Below are 19,090 nucleotides of genomic sequence, written 5' to 3'. Positions count from 1 at the left end.
AAATAGAAAATAATAAAGTAAAGTAGTGAACAAAAGAGCTTTTTCTCAGAAACTTTCTATCGACTTTATGCATTTCTTTTTAGTTCTGTAACTAGTCTGTTACACCACTGTCCCAGATTAGGGAAGGGTTGGTATCCGCTCGCACAGTCTGAATTGTTTTACATTTGTTATTTCGGGGCCTTTTATAGCTAACTATGTGGTAGGGGCTTTGCTCATTGTTGAAGGCCTTACGGTGACCTATAGTTGTTAATTTCTGTGTCATTGTCTCTTGTGGGGAGTTGTCTTATTCGCAATCATACCACATCTTCTTTTTTAGTTTCGAATTATTTTAATACTTTACGAATACTAGTATTAAATCTTCAGAGAATGACGTAATGCCACCATTTGGAGGTGGCCGTTATGCCCTTAATACCCTTTCAGAGCAGACAAAACGTTCACTAGCTGTGTTATCGACCTCGAGTTATAAATGGATTTTATTGGATTGAAGTTAAAAATAATCGCAGAAAGTTATATATAGTATGGTCCACAGAAGTTGTAAGTTATTTGCAGATTTAACCGAATCTGTAAAAATATCGGTTTGAAATATCATTATAAAATTGGTTTTCTCCAGTTATATGTTTGATACTGATTAGATAGTAAAACCGAAACTAGAATTCAATAGATGAATGTAAAAATAGATTAGAATACATTTACACTGGGACTTTCTTTTCCCCAACTAAGTCGTGTCAATGACAGAGTTCTAAATAAAGATTTACATTTCTATATATGATGTAATGATACAAATAAGTTGGAAATAACAATACAAAATACGATGGGAAGACGCAATAATCGTAGAGAGGGTTTACAAAGAGAAGTGAGATGCTTTGGATATTTTTGTTGCAGAAGTTGTGATCATGAGTGGACAAGTTCATATGTCTGGAAAATGTCTGGAACGCTAAAGGTATTGATAACTTTCAATTTCTAAAAGTTGTAAATACTGATTGTTTGCAAACTGACCGAGATGGATATCATTCTTATTTTTTTTATTTTTTTTACTAAACAGATTATAATTTAGTGATTGAGTTTGCTTTATCATAATCACGTCCAGTGACAAAATATCATGCATATTCAGGAAATTGAAAGTATCACAAAAGTCAGGTTTTGCCAATTGGTACACGAAGATAGTTTCCTCTCACGAGACATTCGATAAAACCGTTGTATTCCCGATTTGGCGAGTTTACATGTATTGGTACAAAACACACAGTCAAACTTATTACGGATTTTACTATTGGATGTAATACATTGTCAGCACAGATGAGTGCAATGTTTTTCAGAAAACTAACTGTTTTTGTAGGGCGAAATGGCAATGGGTTTCCTTTGCCTTAGTATGTGTATTGGAACTGAATCAAATGACACTTAATAAGTGTTATTTGATCCAGTTCCAAGTTAACGTTTACTGAAAAATCGCGAAGCCTAGTACATTGCAGACATTGCAATATTATGACATAGAAAAGCATCAAGTTATGAAACGCATGACTTAAACTCTTTTACTTTAAACATTGACGGGGTTTTCTTTAAGCGCGAAAAATATATTGTAATATTTTCAAAAAGATACGATAGAGTGAAAGAGACTAAAACGACCGATGACTATGTTATATATATACATATATATATGGTACATTTTCTTCAAGGTCCTATATAAACAACAGTGCATGGAGTGTGATGAATTTATGGGGCCATACAGAACAACACCTCTTATTTGTTCCGGTTGCGGAATGGTGAATTGCGAGTGTGAAGAGGACAATTCTGAACCGAAAAAGCCGCACCTGTCAGAATTATGTGGAAGGTGTCAGTCAGGGAAAAAATGTCAACTATCACTAGAAAAATGTGTCTTCCCTTGTTCTAGGCGTGGTGGAAGAAGATATCGCTATTGAAGACAAAATCTAAAACTCATTTTTAATATGTTTGAACTGTTTATTTGTTTCTTATACAATGTTATATAGATAAATTAAAAATTTGTAAATAATCAATCAAATGAATTATAAAGATTCATATTTACTCAAATGCCTCGTTGATAACCTTAGAAAATAAGGCCACATATCCACTTCCCTCCTCTCGTAAACCTTGGCTAGCGACGATGCAACTCCCTCAGGAAAAGTTGGCTTTCGATGAATGTGGCGATTCTTTTTGTATTGCTTTGGTCTAATAGTTCCTAACATTCTTCGTTACTGGCATGCTTTTAAACATATTTCCTCAAATAACTCGTTGATCGACATAAACAAATACCAAGAAACTTAATATTATAACTCAATCAGTAAAACTGAACTTGTTTATTCATTTTAGGAAACTTTAAGTTATATAGCTTATACCTTTTCTGTGATGTTCTGCACCCTAGCAATCAAATAGATATATAGTAATTTTGGGGCCCTTTATAGCTTGTTGTTCGGTGTGAGCCAAGGCTCCGTGTTGAAGGCCGTACTTTAACCTTTAATGGTTTAATTTTTGAATTGTTGTTTGGATGGAGAGTTGTCTCATTGGCACTCACACCACATCTTCCTATATCTATATAGGAATATGTGGTAAACCATTAATTATAGTTCAAGGTACGGTCTTCAACACAGAGACTAGGCTAGCACCAAACAGTAAGCTATAAAGGGCCCCAAAATGACTAGTGTAAAATCATTCAAACGGGAAAAACAAGTCTAATCTACAACCACTGAACATCAGATTCCTGACTTGAGACAGGTGCAAACAATTGAAGTGGGATTAAACGTTTTAATTGTACCAAATATTCTCCCTTTTCTGAAACAATAGTATACATTACATTTTAACGTTCTTTGTGAAGGTTGTCCCAGCTTCGAACGCAGGAAAAAAATTTAAAGCTGTTTTTAATCATTTCCTTTCACTGCGTAGATATCACTGCTGAGATTCCCAGAGACTTTCTTTAGCTCAGAAGTCCGTGCTTTGTTACAGTTATGACTTTAATCATACTGTGTACCCGATTATAAATGAAGAAAAACAAAATTATAAACTAAGATTTCAACTTCCTCAGGCAAAGTTGACCTGCAATGAATATTGCTTTTCTTTTGGTCATATAGCCCTTAACGTTTTCTATATCTATACCCTACAATTAGCTTTGTCTGTTTCTTCATGCTGAAGATTAATCCAGAAAAGCTTTTCCAACAAAATTTAAAAGAGCTTAAACTTGACAATTAAAACCCAAACATAAATAGTTATATACCAAATTGGTTATCTTTTTTGAGAGTATAAAATCCCTCATCCAATCGCTGACTGGAACAATTCGTCCAAAAAAAATGTCGTCAGACGTAACTCAACTCAAACACTCTCGAAAAATAGTCCAGTAGAGATCTCTTAAATGGATCCACTTACTACATAATAATATAAAGAAAACATTGTACAAAACACAAACACATCCTTTCACTCTCTCAAATAGACAAGTGTTAGTGTTCTCGCTTGTATGTCTATTTGCATAAATAAAGCTGATCGGTATGCGACAAATTGTTCTGAAACCATATGATGTACATTTCTTCTTCTTTTGCATATACATTGTACTTGCATTATCCTCCTTGATTGTAATGTTGATATTTGCTTCATTGTTTACAGTCCTCATTATTTCTGGTTGTATATGTTTCATACACTGTATCACAAAAAACAGTTAAATAAAGCTTTTGTCATATCTCTAGTAATTGAAGAAGATGTGATATATACCTTAAAAAAAGACTCAAAAAGTAGAAAATAAACTGACAACGCCACGGCTAAATATAAAATCCAAAAACAGACAAACAACAGTGCACAAAACACAACATAGAAAACATAAGACCGAGCAACACAAACCCCACCAAGAACTAGGGTATGGTATGTACTCAGGAAAGGTAAGCACAAGTAAGAGTCATCTTCAATAAAAGATAAGAATGAATCCTTTCATATCCTTGCAACAATTTGTAAGGGATTTTTACTTGTCTTTAACAGCTTTGGGAAAATATGCCTTTTTACTTCACAATTTTGATGACGATGTAGTTCTGATGTAAAATAGTTTAAAAAAGGAAAGGAGTATTCCTAGTACTAACAGTTGGGTAAAATCCAGAAAATAAGTTCATAGAAGTATTTCAGTATGGGTTTGGAAAGGATGTTTACCTACTGCTTCTTGTTCGGTAAGATGAGGTCTTACTTTTATCGAAGTTTTGAAAGGAAGAATTCTTCTGGAGAAGTTTTATTGCGTTGTTTTTAGTTTAAATCTTTTTAATCACTCATTATTACCAGGGACATTTTGTTTGTCGAGAAAACAGCAAGTGATCGGTGTTGCCTCACTTCGAACAAAACCTTCTCAAAACCAATCAGTATGTCAAGTCTGATCCTGCTCCACTACTTCTGTAGTGAACTATTTTTTAAACAGTTAATGTAATGGGTAAATGACGAACTTATTCAGTCAGTATTAGTCGGCCACTGAGTTACTTTCGGAATGTTTCGTCCTTCGTGCTCTTACAGCAGATTCCATTGAGTATGTAGTCAAAGGTAATATCTTGGTTAGCTTGCTTGTTAACTGAACCGTGCAGTCATTGCTAGACGGTCAGGTATACTATCCTCCTTTCGAAGTAGCATAGTCCAACAAACAGATAGATTGGTTTTATGTTGGACTAGTCTATTCTTAAAGTTGGGAAGTTTACCTAACCTAACAATGACTTCACGGTTCAGCTAACAAGCAAGATAACCAAAGATATTATAAGTGGCTACACACTCAATGGAATCCGCTGTAAACATAGTTAATTATTTGGCCTTTTAACTTAAAGCACCACTGGTAAGTCTTTTGTAGACGAAACGCGTGTCTGGCTTTCAAAATTATAGGCCTGCTATCTTTTTTTTTATGTTTTGTTAAATGTCATGTTGATAGTTTTGTTTGTCTCATTTTCTTACGAGCTTGGTATAGAAACATATGTGTTCACAAACCGAACGTAAGTGACATTTAAAGGTGTGCTGGCTTTGGTGGCCGAATGGTCTAAGTAGCTGAACTATTGTTTCACTGTAGCCTTTCTACATTGAGGTTGTGAGTTGGTATCCTGTCCGAGGCAGGTTTGCTTGACCCCAATCACAATTAAAAAGGTCGAAGTTTTTTAACAGATGGTCGGTTATTCTCTCCGGCACTACGGCTTCCTCAACCAATAAAACTGGCGACCACGAAATAGCACAACTGTGATGAAAGAGGCATTGAACACAAATCAATCAATCAATCAATCAATCATTGAAAAGGATAACATTATTTTTTTTTATTCATAATTCATATGTCAGAAGTAACTGTATTTCTTTCTATTAAAAATACTTTGTAAGTTTCACTTTCTAAGACTAATAAAAAATCTAAAATCAGCAGTTTGTCTCAATTCATGATGTCGTACTGCGACGAATTTTCTTACACCCACACCCAGATAACACTTCCAATATCTGGTGTGGTGTTGATGGAGCTGTATCCATTGAAAACTAGGCACTGTTCAGTTTTAAAGACAAATGCTGTACAATCGGTTCCATGACGTAGACATAAGTAGGCACAGTAAATCTTTGTTTTGGAATACTCGGTTAAATAAGGAAGAGACGTTGGGATGGCATCTGTCTTGTCAATATGAAAATACCTTGAACCTGTAAAAGATGAAAAAATACGCAATTTTGAAGGAAAATGCAGCAAACAGTTACTTTGAACATTATTTAACCACTGGACATCAGGTCAAGGATACACAAAATATAACTGTGCTATCAGGGAGCTACCACTTGATTTTCAGGGGGCTAGGATGAAATTTAAAAAAAATGACAGGAGAGGAGTTTCGAGTTAAAGAAGAGGCAGGACCGAATAAATTGAAAAACAAAAAAGGCAGGACAACAATTTTCATCCTAGCCCCCACCCCCCTTTTACCCAATAAAAAAAATCAAATAATAGCTCCCTTAACAAACGTCATTTATCGATTGATTCTCACTCATCTATCAAAATTAAAGTAGAATATATGCATATAAATTAATAGTTTAACACAATTAGATGCATAGGTTGCAAAAAAAAAAACCATTATCAAATTCAATGCGGTGTAGTCTTGTCATCTCTTCATTTTTTATTCCATGAAGTATTAACGTTGTTTGCTACTTTACTTACTGTTTGTACCACCAACATGCCATTGACCAATATTTCCCGCCGGTGTGTTTACTCCTGTTGTTAAACCTTCAACTATATCTTGGGATATTGGATAATAGTTCGCCGTTGGATCTATTGTAAATAATTATATGAATTATTAAATGTGATGTATAATCGGATATATATGATGATACAGGATTAATTTTACTGAAACAATAGTCTAACTAAATGGTTAAAACAATTTTTTATTTATCCCAATATACGACCCCCTACACTCACCTGTATTTTGACTCCACAAAATGATCATATTATGGACTTTGCTCATTGTTGAAGGCCGTACGGTGACCTATAGTTGTTAATGTTTGTGTCATTTTGGTCTTTTTGTGGGTAGTTGTCTCATTGGCAATCATACCACATCATCTTTTTTATATATTACAAAGTTTATCTAGTGTACATTTTCGTTTTTCACATTTATTGTTTAATGAGAAAATCACATACATATTCGTACAAAAATACACCCACACTCGAACAATGGGAATATCAGTTCATTGTTAATTTAGCTTTATCCATATGTAAAAAAAAAATAATCTCGCTTTAAAAAAAAATCAAGTTTATTTCAAAATTGAAACACTCGATGAGGTCGACAAAAGTTTTATTTACACATAAAAAAATCATATTTGTGACAATAAGTATAGCTTTCTATATTTTTTCTTTAATTTTTTTTCTCGAATCCCTCATTTTGGTATATCAAGGAAAACATACATACATTGACAAAGAAATAGACTGGTTTCCGTCGCTGCTCTATTATCCCAATCAAAACTTTTAGTGTAAACAAGTTTAACACGTTGGTTTATAGCAAATGACGTAGGTACTCCATAAATCCATGCTGTTTCCGTAAGATCTGTTCCATCATTCCATTTGAATGAAATTCCATCTGCTGATGTCAGTCCAATCCAAAAATCGTTATTATTGTCCCTGTAAATATATGGAAATCGTTAGTATTGTCGACTCCTTGTAGCATATCAAGTTAGATATCGTTCTTATTGACCCTGTAATATATTTATAAATCGTTATTAATGTCCATGTAACATAATATTTAGAAATTGTTATTATTGTCCATGTACTATATTTATAAATCGTTATTAATGTCCATGTAACATAATATTTAGAAATTGTTATTATTGTCCATGTACTTTATTTAGAAATCGTTATCATTGTCCATGAAATATATTTAGAAATCGTTATTATTGTCCATGTAACATATTTAGAAATTATTATTATTGTCCATGCGATATATTTAGAAATCGTTATTATTGTCCGTGTAATATATTTAGAAATCGTTATTATTGACTTTGTTCCTGTACTAGGTTTAAAAAATGTTATTATTGTCGTTGTAGTATATTTAGAAACTTTTATAAATGTCCCTGTAATATAATTAGAAATCGTTTTTCTTGTCCCTGGGGCTTTAGCATATTATCGAAGATCATTGGCAAGCACTAAAAAGATTATCGGTATTACATCTATGGTTATATCAAGAGTTACTGATATCTAACAGTCCTCTCAAAGTTCAAATAGAGTAATTATTTATTTCCGTTCCGTTCTATCATCACATCAGTAAATACAAGAAGATGTGCCAATGAGTCAACCGTCTCCACAAGTGCCCAAATGACCACTTTATGTCACCATACGGCCTTCAACAATGGGCAAAGTTGCAGCCCATACCGCAAAGTCAGATATAAAGGCCCGAAAATGACAAATGTAAAACAACTCAAATAATAAAACCGGCCTGATTTATGTACAAAATAATGAACGAAACATAAATATGTAACACAGCAACAAGACACAACTGCTGAATTAAAGGTTCCTGACTTTGGAGCAAGTACGCAAGGATTTAAGAATAACAAGAGAACTTAGTTAGTTCAGTTACCCAGTAAATGCAAGATATATATTGACCAGTAAAATTAGTGATTCTTTCTGCACTGAGGCAAAGAAGCAGCAAGGGTGAACCCATATTGTATCGTTTATCATAATGTAGCCTCATTGTAGGGAGTGTATGCGTACAATTCAAGTGTCTTAAAAGGATTTTGCCTTGGTAACTAAGGAGTGTTTACTTAACAATTAGAGTGTAGAGATGAGAGATACATAATTATTCTAATTCCATTTGAGACATAATAAATTTAAATAGAATAGTTTGGACATGTTTAAAAACGGATTAGTTTCTGTTACATTATTAGGTGTATCTAAAAAGATAGATTCTGATTTCAGTATTTCTATTACTTACATTCCCTGGTAGACAATAGCATTCTTTGCAACTGTAAACATTTCATTTGTGGGTAGCATGGCAAGGTCCAAAGCATTCATTTCACAATCCTGTTTAGCAGTTTGATAATCAACGGAGTAACTCATCGCCAAATAATTATCTACATTCAGAAATAAGAGACTTTGGTAAGAAACTCAATGAAACAAAGTATACACAATTCAAAGCTGTAATAAATAGTGGAGTAGAATAGACCTAGCGAGAAACAAATATGAAATATCGGCAAATATCCCTCTATATTTAATTTAAAATAAAGAAATTTTACGACCTTCAGATGATTTATTCGTTTCTGAAAATAATTTTTCAAATAGTATATAAAAAATCACCTAAAAGACATGTAGCTTAATAACTTTTTGACTTTTTGAAAAATTGAAAATAAATATAACTAGAGGCTCCAAAGAGCCTGTGTCGTTCACCTTGGTCTATGTGAATATTAAACAAAGGACGCATTTGAATTCATGACAAAATTGTGTTTTGGTGATGGTGATGTGTTTGTAAATCTTACTTTACTGAACATTCTTGCTGCTTACAATTATTTCTATCTTTATTGAACTTGGCCTAAAAGTTTCAGTCGAAAATGTTAGTTAAAATTTACAAACTTTATGAAAATTGTTAAAAATTGACTATAAAGGACAATAACTCCTTATGGGGTCAATTGACCATTTTGGTCATGTTGACTTATTTTTAGGTCTTATTTTGCTGTACATTATTGCTGTTTACAGTTTATCTCTATCTATAATAATATTCAAGATAATAACAAAAAACGGCAAAATTTCCTGAAAATGACTAATTCAGGGACAGCAACCTTACAGCAGAATGTCCGATCCATCTGAAAATTTGACATCTTGACATGATAAACAATTTTACTCCCTGTCAGATTTGCTCTAAATGATTTTGTTTTTGAGTTATAAGTCAAAAACTGCATTTTACCCCTATGTTCTATTTTAGCCATGGCGGCCATCTTGGTTGGTTGGACGGGTCACGCTACACATTTTTTAATCTAGATACGCCAATGATGATTGTGGCCAAGTTTGTTTTCATTTGGCCTGGTAGTTTCAAAGAAGAAGATTTTTGTAAAAGATTACTAAGATTTACGAAAAATGGTTAAAAATTGACTATAAAGGGCAATAACTCCTAAACGGGTCAATTGACCATTTTGGTCATGTTGACTTATTTGTAGATCTTACTTTGTTGAACATTATTGCTGTTTACAGTTTATCTCTATCTATAATAATATTCAAGATAATAACCAAAAACAGCAAAATTTCCCTAAAATTACCAATTCAGGGGCAGCAACCCAACAACGGATTGTCCGATTCATCTGAAAATTTCAGGGCAGATAGATCTTGACCTGATAAACAATTTTACTTCATGTCAGATTTGCTCTATATGCTTTGGTTTTTGAGTTATAAGCCAAAACTGCATTTTACCCCCTATGTTCTATTTTTAGCAATGGCGGCCGTCTTGGTTAGTTGGCCGGGTCACGCCACACATTTTTTAAACTTTATACCCCAATGATGATTGTGGCCAAGTTTGGTTTAGTTTGGCCCGGTAGTTTCAGAGGAGAAGATTTTTGTAAAAGTTAACGACGACGACGACGACGACGGACGACGGACGACGGACGACGGACGACAAGTGATGAGAAAAGCTCACTTGGCCCTTTGGGCCAGGTGAGCTAAAAATATATGAATCTAAAATTTACTTTCTAATATTGACAATGCTATATTTGTAAAACGTTTATTCAATTTGAAATAAAGAAGAACAAAACATTCCACGTAATCCATTTGATACAACTATTTCACTGTTGATTCGAATGCATGATTTTGAATTTCCCCACATCTTTTTAGAGTATTTGAACAGATCAATTTGAAACGTTATAATTATTTGGATTTGCTAAACATTAATTTAAGTGCAAAGATCGAAGCAGTGTAAGATATATTATAGTGTTAGAGAGCAACCATTTTTATTTGTGTGTGGTTTTTTTTTTTTGGGGGGGGGGGGGGGCGGTATCTCTGTCATTTCTTTTTGAGTAGTAATCTCTGTCCTGTCTGTTTTAGTAGCAATCTCTGTCCTGTCTTTTTTAGTCAGTTCTTGTCCATTCGTTTTTGGTGCGTTTTGTTATTTGATTTTGCCATGTGATTATGGACTTTCCGAATTGATTTTCCTCTAAGTTCAGTATTTTTGTGATTTTACTTTTTAGTGGTAATCTCTGTCCTGTCTCTTTTTTAGTGGTAATCTCTGTCCTGTCTTTTTTTTAGTGGTAATCTCTGTCCTGTCTTTTTTTTAGTGGTAATCTCTGTCCTGTCTTTTTTTAGTGGTTATCTCTGTCCTGCCTTTTTTTTTAGTAGTAATCTTACTAATTTTCACTCTGTACGGTTTTGCCTTTTTTTAAGTAATATATCCTGACTTTTTTCTACATAAAAACCTTTTTTTATCAGAATTTCCGGCTATCCTGTCTTTTTTTTTTATCATAACACCCCCTAAAAATCAATTCTAATGCAATTAGTTTGTAACGATAATTTTCATTGGACGTTGAGAAATATTTTGAGGGGTTAGATTCCACGTTCTACCAGTCCGTAACTAAGAAAGCCACCATTTTGAATTCTGGGATATGTAATTTCTCAAAAAATAAACAAGATATTCACATTTTGAGCCTCAAAATCTTCTTTTAGTCTATATTGAAACCATTTTGAAGCGTAGGAAAAGTAAAAATATGTTTAGTATTCATGTTTGACATCCAGAGTAAACACATGACGTCACATTGTTTAGATGCTAAAGACAATGCAACAGTTTCGCGGACTTTTTCATCTATGCCATTTTTAAGCCAAAATATTTATTAAATGACATTTATTTTAATATGTGGCATTAGAATGGAGATAACTGTATTGTATTTTAATCTTGGCCTTCGTAAAACTTGATTTTACTGTCGCAAATATCCGTTTACCTATCTCCGCTCCGCGTCGCTAGGTAAACTCAATTTGCGACAGTAAAATCTACGTTTTACGAAGGCCAAGCTTAAAATACAATACAGTTATCTCCTAATTCTAATACAACAACGTTTGTAACGTTCATTTTGATTGGATAACGTCACTTTCTTACATGGCATCAATTGACAATTGATGCTATGGGACGTACGCACAAGCGCAGACGGCACATGACAAATTTTAAATACATGTTTTAACGTTGTTTTCTGTCAGTTTCAGTAGAATGGAGATATTAATATTGTATTTTAAGCTCCAATGGCATCAATTTGGGATTTGATGGTCGCAAATACCCGTTTACTGTCTCCGCTAACGCGTCGCCAGTAAACTTAATTTGCGACCATCAAATCCCCAATTGATGCCGTCGGAGCTTAAAATACAATATAGTTATCTCCTAAATGGTAGCCCCTTAACCTAAAAGCTGAAAATTCTAGAACAGCACACATTATGACTGAAGTTCATCTCAAACCTGTAACAACTTACATTGACATAATGCGTGAGGCAGTCTGGTAGATTTAGTTTTTGACACCCATGTACCATCGATCATGTCCACCGCTATAGAGACGTTTGCATCCTGATTGGGAACATTGTGGCCTGGTTTCCAGTCCGTATAAACCACACTTTCGACCATGTTTTGCCAGGTTAAATATGCTCCGTTACCATATAGGCCTATCCATATGTCACCAGTCAGAGTTCTAGCACAAAAACAACATAACTCATTAATACTTACAGACTAATCTTGTTTTAGTGCGATCCCCAAAACTATATACTTACAGTGGCGGATCCAGGAATTTTCATAAGTGGGGGCCCACTGACTGAACTTAGAGGGGGCCCGCTTCATTCACGCTTCAGTGATTCCCTATATAAGCAACCAAATGTTTTCCCAAAAAGGGGGGGCCGGGCCCCCTGCCCCCCCCTAAATCCGCCTCTGACTTAACTAAAACTTTCACAATGATTATTTCGGGGGAAAAAATCTCAATGTTTCATATAATATGTGATGCCGAGAAGTTTAGGCTGCTGTAAACTACATTTTATAAAATGAATATTGAATGAACTATTGTAAAACAGTTTCATAACTATCCTTTAGTATTCAAGTATATATCCTAAAATTGAATATACCTTATTCCCGAGAAAGTAACAGAAGAGTGCGCATATTCGTATATGAATATGAAGCAAGATAAAATTGTATGATACAAAAGCAAATTTTTGTGTCTTATATGCGTTTTTTAAAATGTATTTCTCGTTAGTGATGCAACACTTCAGATACTATCAATCCTTAATTAATATCAAATGCTGAAAAATAAAACAAAAATAGAATAAAAATGCAAATGCAAATTCAACCGAAGAGCGTCTATGGATTTCCTATCCCATTAATAGAATACCTTAGGCTATAGTTGTATTCTGCTAAACCTTTCAAAAACACTTTGATCCTCAAAACTCTTCGCACTTTATTTGAACTTTTACTTTTTTATTCGAGTGTCACTGTATGATGATTCTTTTTTTCGCCGAAATGCGCGTCTTGAGTACAAAAGTTATAAGTAAGGGGCCGGTTTCACTAAGCTAATAAAGGACATGTCATAAGATATATCTTAAAACATGTGACTTTTGTCTAATGGTCCTCTTATGAATATCCTAGGACATATATCAGTACTCGCATTGAAGCTGTCTAAGGATGATCTTAGCAAAGATATTCTTAATATGTTGCAAGAATTTATAATTTTGAAATATTAAATCATGTAAATGTAGTGTTGACTGATCTTAACTTGAAAATACATACTCATAAGTTATGAACTCTTTTAAATACGTAACGGCTACTGGATTAGAAAACACAGCTAATTGTCCACCTAAGTTAATACATTCTTGCGAGGCTTCATAATAGTTATAATCTCCATGGATAAATGTCACGTCTGGATGAGGAGGTGCTGTAAAATAACAGTATACAAGTAGAAACAAATTTGACATAAGAGAATACAGAAAGACGGTGAATGTTTTTTTTCTTCATTAAAACAAAAATTATTGTAAAAACTATGCAATAAAGTGTATATGTTAGTGGCAATAAGTGAAATAAGGCATTCCGTTTAAAGCTAAGGTAATACTTTAACGACTAGGCAGTATTAAGTCTATTGCCTAATTGCCTAATAATGTTAGGCATTACTCTTAAATTTTAGGATTTTCATGAAAATTATGTCGAGGCATTACTAATGCCTAAATGAAAATGAGAGTAAAAAAAAAGAAATTTATTCAAATTGAAAGTACATATATGATAAAAAAAAAAAAAATAGAACTAAAAAGTTCGAATATCAATTACCTAGCTATTTAAAATATTGATAACAAAAACTCATTGTATAAATCTCTTAAAACATATATAATTGTGTTGGATAGTTGTCTCATTAATAGCAATTTAAGCATCCGAAGCATAAAACACGCATGGGTGTTTAAGTATTGCACGGCATATTTTTTTTTATGGAAAGAAAATAGAATCAAACATATCAGCGATTTTAGAATTCTTTGATACGATATTTTCCCCAAGGCAACAAACCCAATTTGAATGGAGAAATTAAAAATGTCATAGCATAAAACTGCACATACCTGATGATATTTTAGGCATCTCTTATCCCCACTTAACTTAAAGCCAAAAAGAAGAAAAAATAGATAGACAGCATGATCAAAATGCTTAAATAATCCCAAAGAAAATAGACAGAAAGCATGATCAAAATTCTTAAATAATCCCAAAGAAAATAGACAGAAAGCATGATCAAAATGCTTAAATAATCTCTAAGAAAATAGACAGAAAGCATGATCAAAATGCTTAAATAATCTCTAAGAAAATAGACAGACAGCATGATCAAAATGCTTAAATAATCTCTAAGAAAATAGACAGAAAGCATGATCAAAATGCTTAAATAATCTCTAAGAAAATAGACAGACAGCATGATCAAAATGCTTAAATAATCTCTAAGAAAATAGACAGAAAGCATGATTAAAATGCTTAAATAATCTCTAAGAAAATAGACAGACAGCATGATCAAAATGCTTAAATAATCCCAAAGAAAATAGACAGAAAATAGAGTAATCAAAATCATGATTAATAGTTTTAATCAATATATAATGAAATTAAATTAGAATGACATACATTGTACTAAAAGACTGTTTCCACTATCAAATATAAATGAAAAATTTACACAAAGCTAATCACTAAAACATAATTGTGAAAGAAAGGAGAGAGATGAAAAAAAGATCTAGATAAAGGAATTTTGGAACATGTACTCTACTATTACATATGTATATACATTAAAGTGATACACACCATAACATAGAGGGCGGTTAAGTTCCGTGTAGGCGCCAGTCGTCCACAATACATAAGCATAGGTCTGGCTAAATTTTCCAAATTCAAATTTTGGTTCAGTAGCTGCCCATGAGTCATAGTCCAACGTATTGCCATCATCCCAATGACAAAGTTGGTTTGGCGGACAATATACAGACATCCACACATCATCGACTATGCTCCTGTTAAAAATATATATCCATAGAGCCGGTTTTGAGACTAACATCCCCACCTTCAAAAATCCTGTATACGCAAATATATTTGACAACATATACTAGTAATACAAATGTCTACCAAAGATGAACACAATTACAATAATAAATATTGAATGACAGACCTATAAAGCTATGGTCACGTCGTATTCCATGCAACACTTGGCATTGGGGAAGGTATTTGATTTATTCCCAAATTTGTCTGCACATTTCGAAAAAAAAACCTAATCTAATATCAAAATATAAGTAAACACGGTGCTCATTGGTATTTTTTTTTTTTTTTTTTTTAAGATAAAAGGACTTTGCGGAAATGGACCTGGCTGATATTTTATGCTTCATGGTAAAATTAAAGGTTGCATGACTATGGATTCAAATAAGATTGAATCATACTTGCAAGCCAATAAGACAAGTCATTTGCTGTTGTTTAGATAAAATCTTATTTGGAAAAAAATGAACCGACCTGACAGCTAATAGCTAGCGAAATATTATTTCAATATTTCGGTTTTGAAAATGTTAGAAACACAAAATAACACGTTTTATGTTTTGGTGTAAATCGTAGCTAATGCCCCTTAAATACTTTCCTACATTTTTTTAAATCTTGATAGATGTTTCACTATGTTATAAATAAAATATGAGTATTTGGTTCGAATCGGGGACACGAATTTGACAGTTATGTCCGGCAATAAATGTGCTCATTGTATTTTCAAAATTAATTACAAATCATGAAACCTCTTAAAAAACGAAAGTGTTAGCAGTTTTGATAATGTTGCATGTGAAAATAACACATATCGCTGGATGAAAACGATCTAGTTTAAGCTAAATGTTAACTATTTTAAAAGTAATGAATTAATAGAAAAGTTGAAAATTTTGCAACCACAGATTTTTCTTCCCCCTTTGCTAGCTCCTGTAGACTATATACTTACTCACTCGTGATGAATTGCGCTGCCATATTGTTCATTTGGTCGTTGTTAATTTTTACCAGTTTCATTCCAATGTTCGTACAGTAATCCAATGAATCATAATAATTCAAAATGGATGGTCCTAGATAGAAATATGTGCTGAAACCTGCAGAAAAAAATCAATAATTGAAAATTCAGTCGTACGGTACATTTGTCTTTCTTTGATATTTTGTGGGTTTTCTTTTGTACTTTTTTCAGGCCAGGTGAAGCACGCCTCAGGGTGCGGGGTTGCTCGCTGCATTAAAGACTCATTGGTGGCCTTTGGTTAATGTCTGCTCTTTGGTCGGGTTTATCTCTTTGTCACATTCCCCATTTCCATTTTCAAGTTTTGTATGAATGAAAGGAGATGTGTGATACAAGTAAATGAGATAGGAACCTAACGAAACAACACTTAACAAAGTTTTAAGATGTCCAGACTTGGAACAAGCACTCGAACCTCTCTCTTTATTTTTACAATTTGTAAATTTATTCCACCCTTTTGTCATATTTTTGTAAGAACAAGTAAGTTTGACGTGTTTGCAATCATATCGTCACACAGAGCATAAAAGAACAAGAACACTCTCAATTATAATTGAATAATTTTTTCACTTTATCAATTTCGTGCGCCTGATGCGCATTTCTAGATTGATCTTCCGATTAGGAAAGCGCAAATTAAAAAATATACAGGGAGTTGGTATCATTGGCAATTTGCAGTTACTTTACTTGTTGGGAGGGCTAGTTGGAATTCATTTTCTGTCACTTACGAATCTTTCACTTTATCATAAATAAAAGGTAATAAAGTTGTGACAAGGTAAATGGTAAACTGAAACTGTAAAATTGATTCAGTGATTGAGTTTTGAAGAAATATATGTGTATGTGCGCGTTCGCCGTATTCGTAGACTAAGGTTTGGTTTTTAAAAAAGACGTTTTAGTATGCAATTTCATAATATGAGAACTAATAAACGAACCCTGTTACAGTTCTTTGTACAATTTTCAACTAATACATACTCAGTGTATCGTATTGCAAAATTACATACCTTCTAATAAGTAAAGTTAGTAAATTCGTCGATACACATACATTACATATGCGCGGATTGGTAAATATATTTGCGCGAACAAAAATGTTAGTTTTGGGTGAACAAAAATGTTACGTTTGCGCGGGAAATTTTACGTTTGCACGGATTGTACGTTTATGAAAGGACTAGAACTAGAGCTATTGCTTAAAATAAAGGTAAATACCTGTTTTAAATTGCTATTTTGAAATCCGCACGAACGTAATTATAGTTCTCGCCGCGCAAATGTTGCATTTGTTCTCTATACATGTATATTTAAAAACACGGTCCAAATGACACCTACAAATTGAATGGATATTCGTCCAGTAAAGTATACAATAATAATATGACTTTTAAAAAGTAAGTTGTATTTAATAGAATGGCAAATATACAGGTAGATTTATAGGTTAAAGTCGCGCAAATGTTATGTTTTTGTTTGCGCGAACATAATCTCAACCAATCCGCCCGTCTATACAGGTTTACATACCTCGTGTTATGACCACTTGCAACAAGAGCATCCAAGACAGCTTCAAAGGTAGCATTGTTAAAAAAACTTATTACAATTGAATAAACACTTGCAAACACTAAAATAAATGGCTTTCTTTTTGTTTAAAGAGAACTGCACCCGAGGTATACATAAAATAATATCCAACTCATAGTCATCTAGGCTTTAAATTATTCTATGTATCATGAAGCAACATATGTGTTATTTAAATGAATTCGAAATTATAGGTCAATTAAATAAATATATATTATATTTGTCTTGAGTTATTTGTTAGCAAATTAACTCTGGGAAGTCAAAACCTGAATACACAAACCAATACATGTAGATTAATAGACAACAAAACAAATTCAAATTTAAAGCCGGTATGTAAATAACAATATTGGTGTAAACAAAACAAAAAGTACGTATGAACGCGTGGTCTTTGTTTTTTATTCGTCCGATCAATACAAAGTGTTCATCTATCGAACATCGTTACAGGTTCAAATATGGTCCTCGTGTACTTGGGCCTGTTATAAAAATAGTTTAAAAAAAACCATTCACTGTCCTTTGTATGTTTGTCTCAAATGGAAGAAATATAGCAACTGGAAAGCTATTGTACCATTGACCAAAAAGATATGGCCTATTCGGTCGGTATCTATTTCAATAGCAGTCAACTTGAATTGAAAGCATTGAAATAGATTGAAGGTATTAACTCATAGATTTTGAATACCGAGTATATTCGAAATGACTCTGTTAAGTACGTTTTTTGGTCTTATTTCAATCTCATCTGGTAATGCATATACCAATAGATTCTTACTGATATGCACCGAGAGCTATCCACTTATCTCTTAAATTGAGGCTGTGATTTTTTAAATGTTTTAAAGCAAGCACTGAAAGAGTGTTTCACAGCCGATTTCAATGAGTGTGTAGGCAAAGGTAATATCTTTGGTTAGATTGCTTGTTAGATCAACCGTGAAGTCATTGTTATGTTAGGCAAGTTACCCTCTTTTAAGAGTATACTAGTCCGACAGATTACCATTCTATCTGTCTGTAGGACTAAGTTACTTCGAAAGGAGGGTAGTATACATTTGTACCTTACCTAACAATGACTTCAGTTTAGTTAGCAAGCAATATAACCAAAGATATTACCTTTAGCTACGCACTCATGGAAATCTGTTGTAAAGAGTATAAAACATAAGACATTGTGGTTGGTTTTGTTTCTATACTATTATCTTAAATAATTTAAAATCCAAAAGTTGTTTTCATTTCAGTTTCAGAAGTTAAGATAGTTCGCTTGCAGTCAACCAATCCAGTTTTGTTCTAAAACATGTCAGACTAATGTTTTGTTGGAAAAAAGCGGAAAACAAATATGAGTTGGAACAGTCTGAAAACAGACATAACATATAATGATTGACTGCAATCGATGTGTCTAAATAGCACTGAATTTGCGCTAATGCTTGAACTTTAACCAATGAAAGTCAGTTACCACTCTGAAATCATACCATAGGGGATAAGTCTGAAAATGTACTAACAAACTGAAAATGGTTTATCAATTTAATGTACAGTCTCTAATGATAATTATGTTCAGATCAAACGTATTGCAAGGCTTTTTTCATGAGATAAAGTTGACCTTACTTAAAGTAAGTTACTTCATGATATATAGAGAAACGGGTCC

At 33.2% G+C, this 19,090-nt stretch overlaps 2 protein-coding genes across 2 annotated transcripts; one reads left to right on the top strand and one right to left on the bottom strand.

The window, feature by feature from the left end:
* The first annotated feature begins 739 nt into the window (after nt 1-739).
* On the top strand, nt 740-2,018 carry LOC134716150 (zygote arrest protein 1-like). The gene is made up of 2 exons (XM_063578942.1): nt 740-940; nt 1,671-2,018. The coding sequence occupies exons 1-2, from the start codon at nt 812-814 to the stop codon at nt 1,911-1,913; spliced, it is 372 nt and encodes a 123-aa protein (XP_063435012.1). The 5' UTR covers nt 740-811; the 3' UTR covers nt 1,914-2,018.
* A 3,326-nt stretch (nt 2,019-5,344) lies between these two features.
* Nucleotides 5,345-17,619, bottom strand: LOC134714244 (uncharacterized). The gene is made up of 9 exons (XM_063575486.1): nt 17,419-17,619; nt 15,865-16,006; nt 14,712-14,911; nt 13,182-13,326; nt 11,888-12,099; nt 8,388-8,526; nt 6,873-7,081; nt 6,128-6,238; nt 5,345-5,625 (listed from the first exon to the last, which is right to left on the bottom strand). Exons 1-9 carry the CDS (start codon nt 17,471-17,473, stop codon nt 5,402-5,404), a joined length of 1,437 nt encoding a protein of 478 aa, XP_063431556.1. The 5' UTR covers nt 17,474-17,619; the 3' UTR covers nt 5,345-5,401.
* Between the last annotated feature and the right edge of the window lie 1,471 nt (nt 17,620-19,090).

The sequence above is a fragment of the Mytilus trossulus genome, chromosome 4, assembly GCF_036588685.1.
Source record: "Mytilus trossulus isolate FHL-02 chromosome 4, PNRI_Mtr1.1.1.hap1, whole genome shotgun sequence".
NCBI classification, from domain to species: Eukaryota; Metazoa; Mollusca; class Bivalvia; order Mytilida; family Mytilidae; genus Mytilus; species Mytilus trossulus.
Note: the sequence above shows the minus strand (reverse complement) of the source record. Positions and strands in the feature narration are given on the sequence as shown.

Bases quoted from the DNA above. Each gene is read 5' to 3' on its own strand.
- LOC134716150 (XM_063578942.1), top strand. From the start codon at position 812: ATGGGAAGACGCAATAATCGTAGAGAGGGTTTACAAAGAGAAGTGAGA. The intron at 941-1,670 runs GTATTGATAACT...ATTTTCTTCAAG, and splicing joins AAATGTCTGGAACGCTAAAG to GTCCTATATAAACAACAGTG.
- LOC134714244 (XM_063575486.1), bottom strand. From the start codon at position 17,473: ATGCTACCTTTGAAGCTGTCTTGGATGCTCTTGTTGCAAGTGGTCATA. The intron at 16,007-17,418 runs GTATGTAAACCT...TTTTTTCTGCAG, and splicing joins GCAAGTGGTCATAACACGAG to GTTTCAGCACATATTTCTAT. The intron at 13,327-14,711 runs GTGTGTATCACT...GTTATTTTACAG, and splicing joins TAACCGCCCTCTATGTTATG to CACCTCCTCATCCAGACGTG.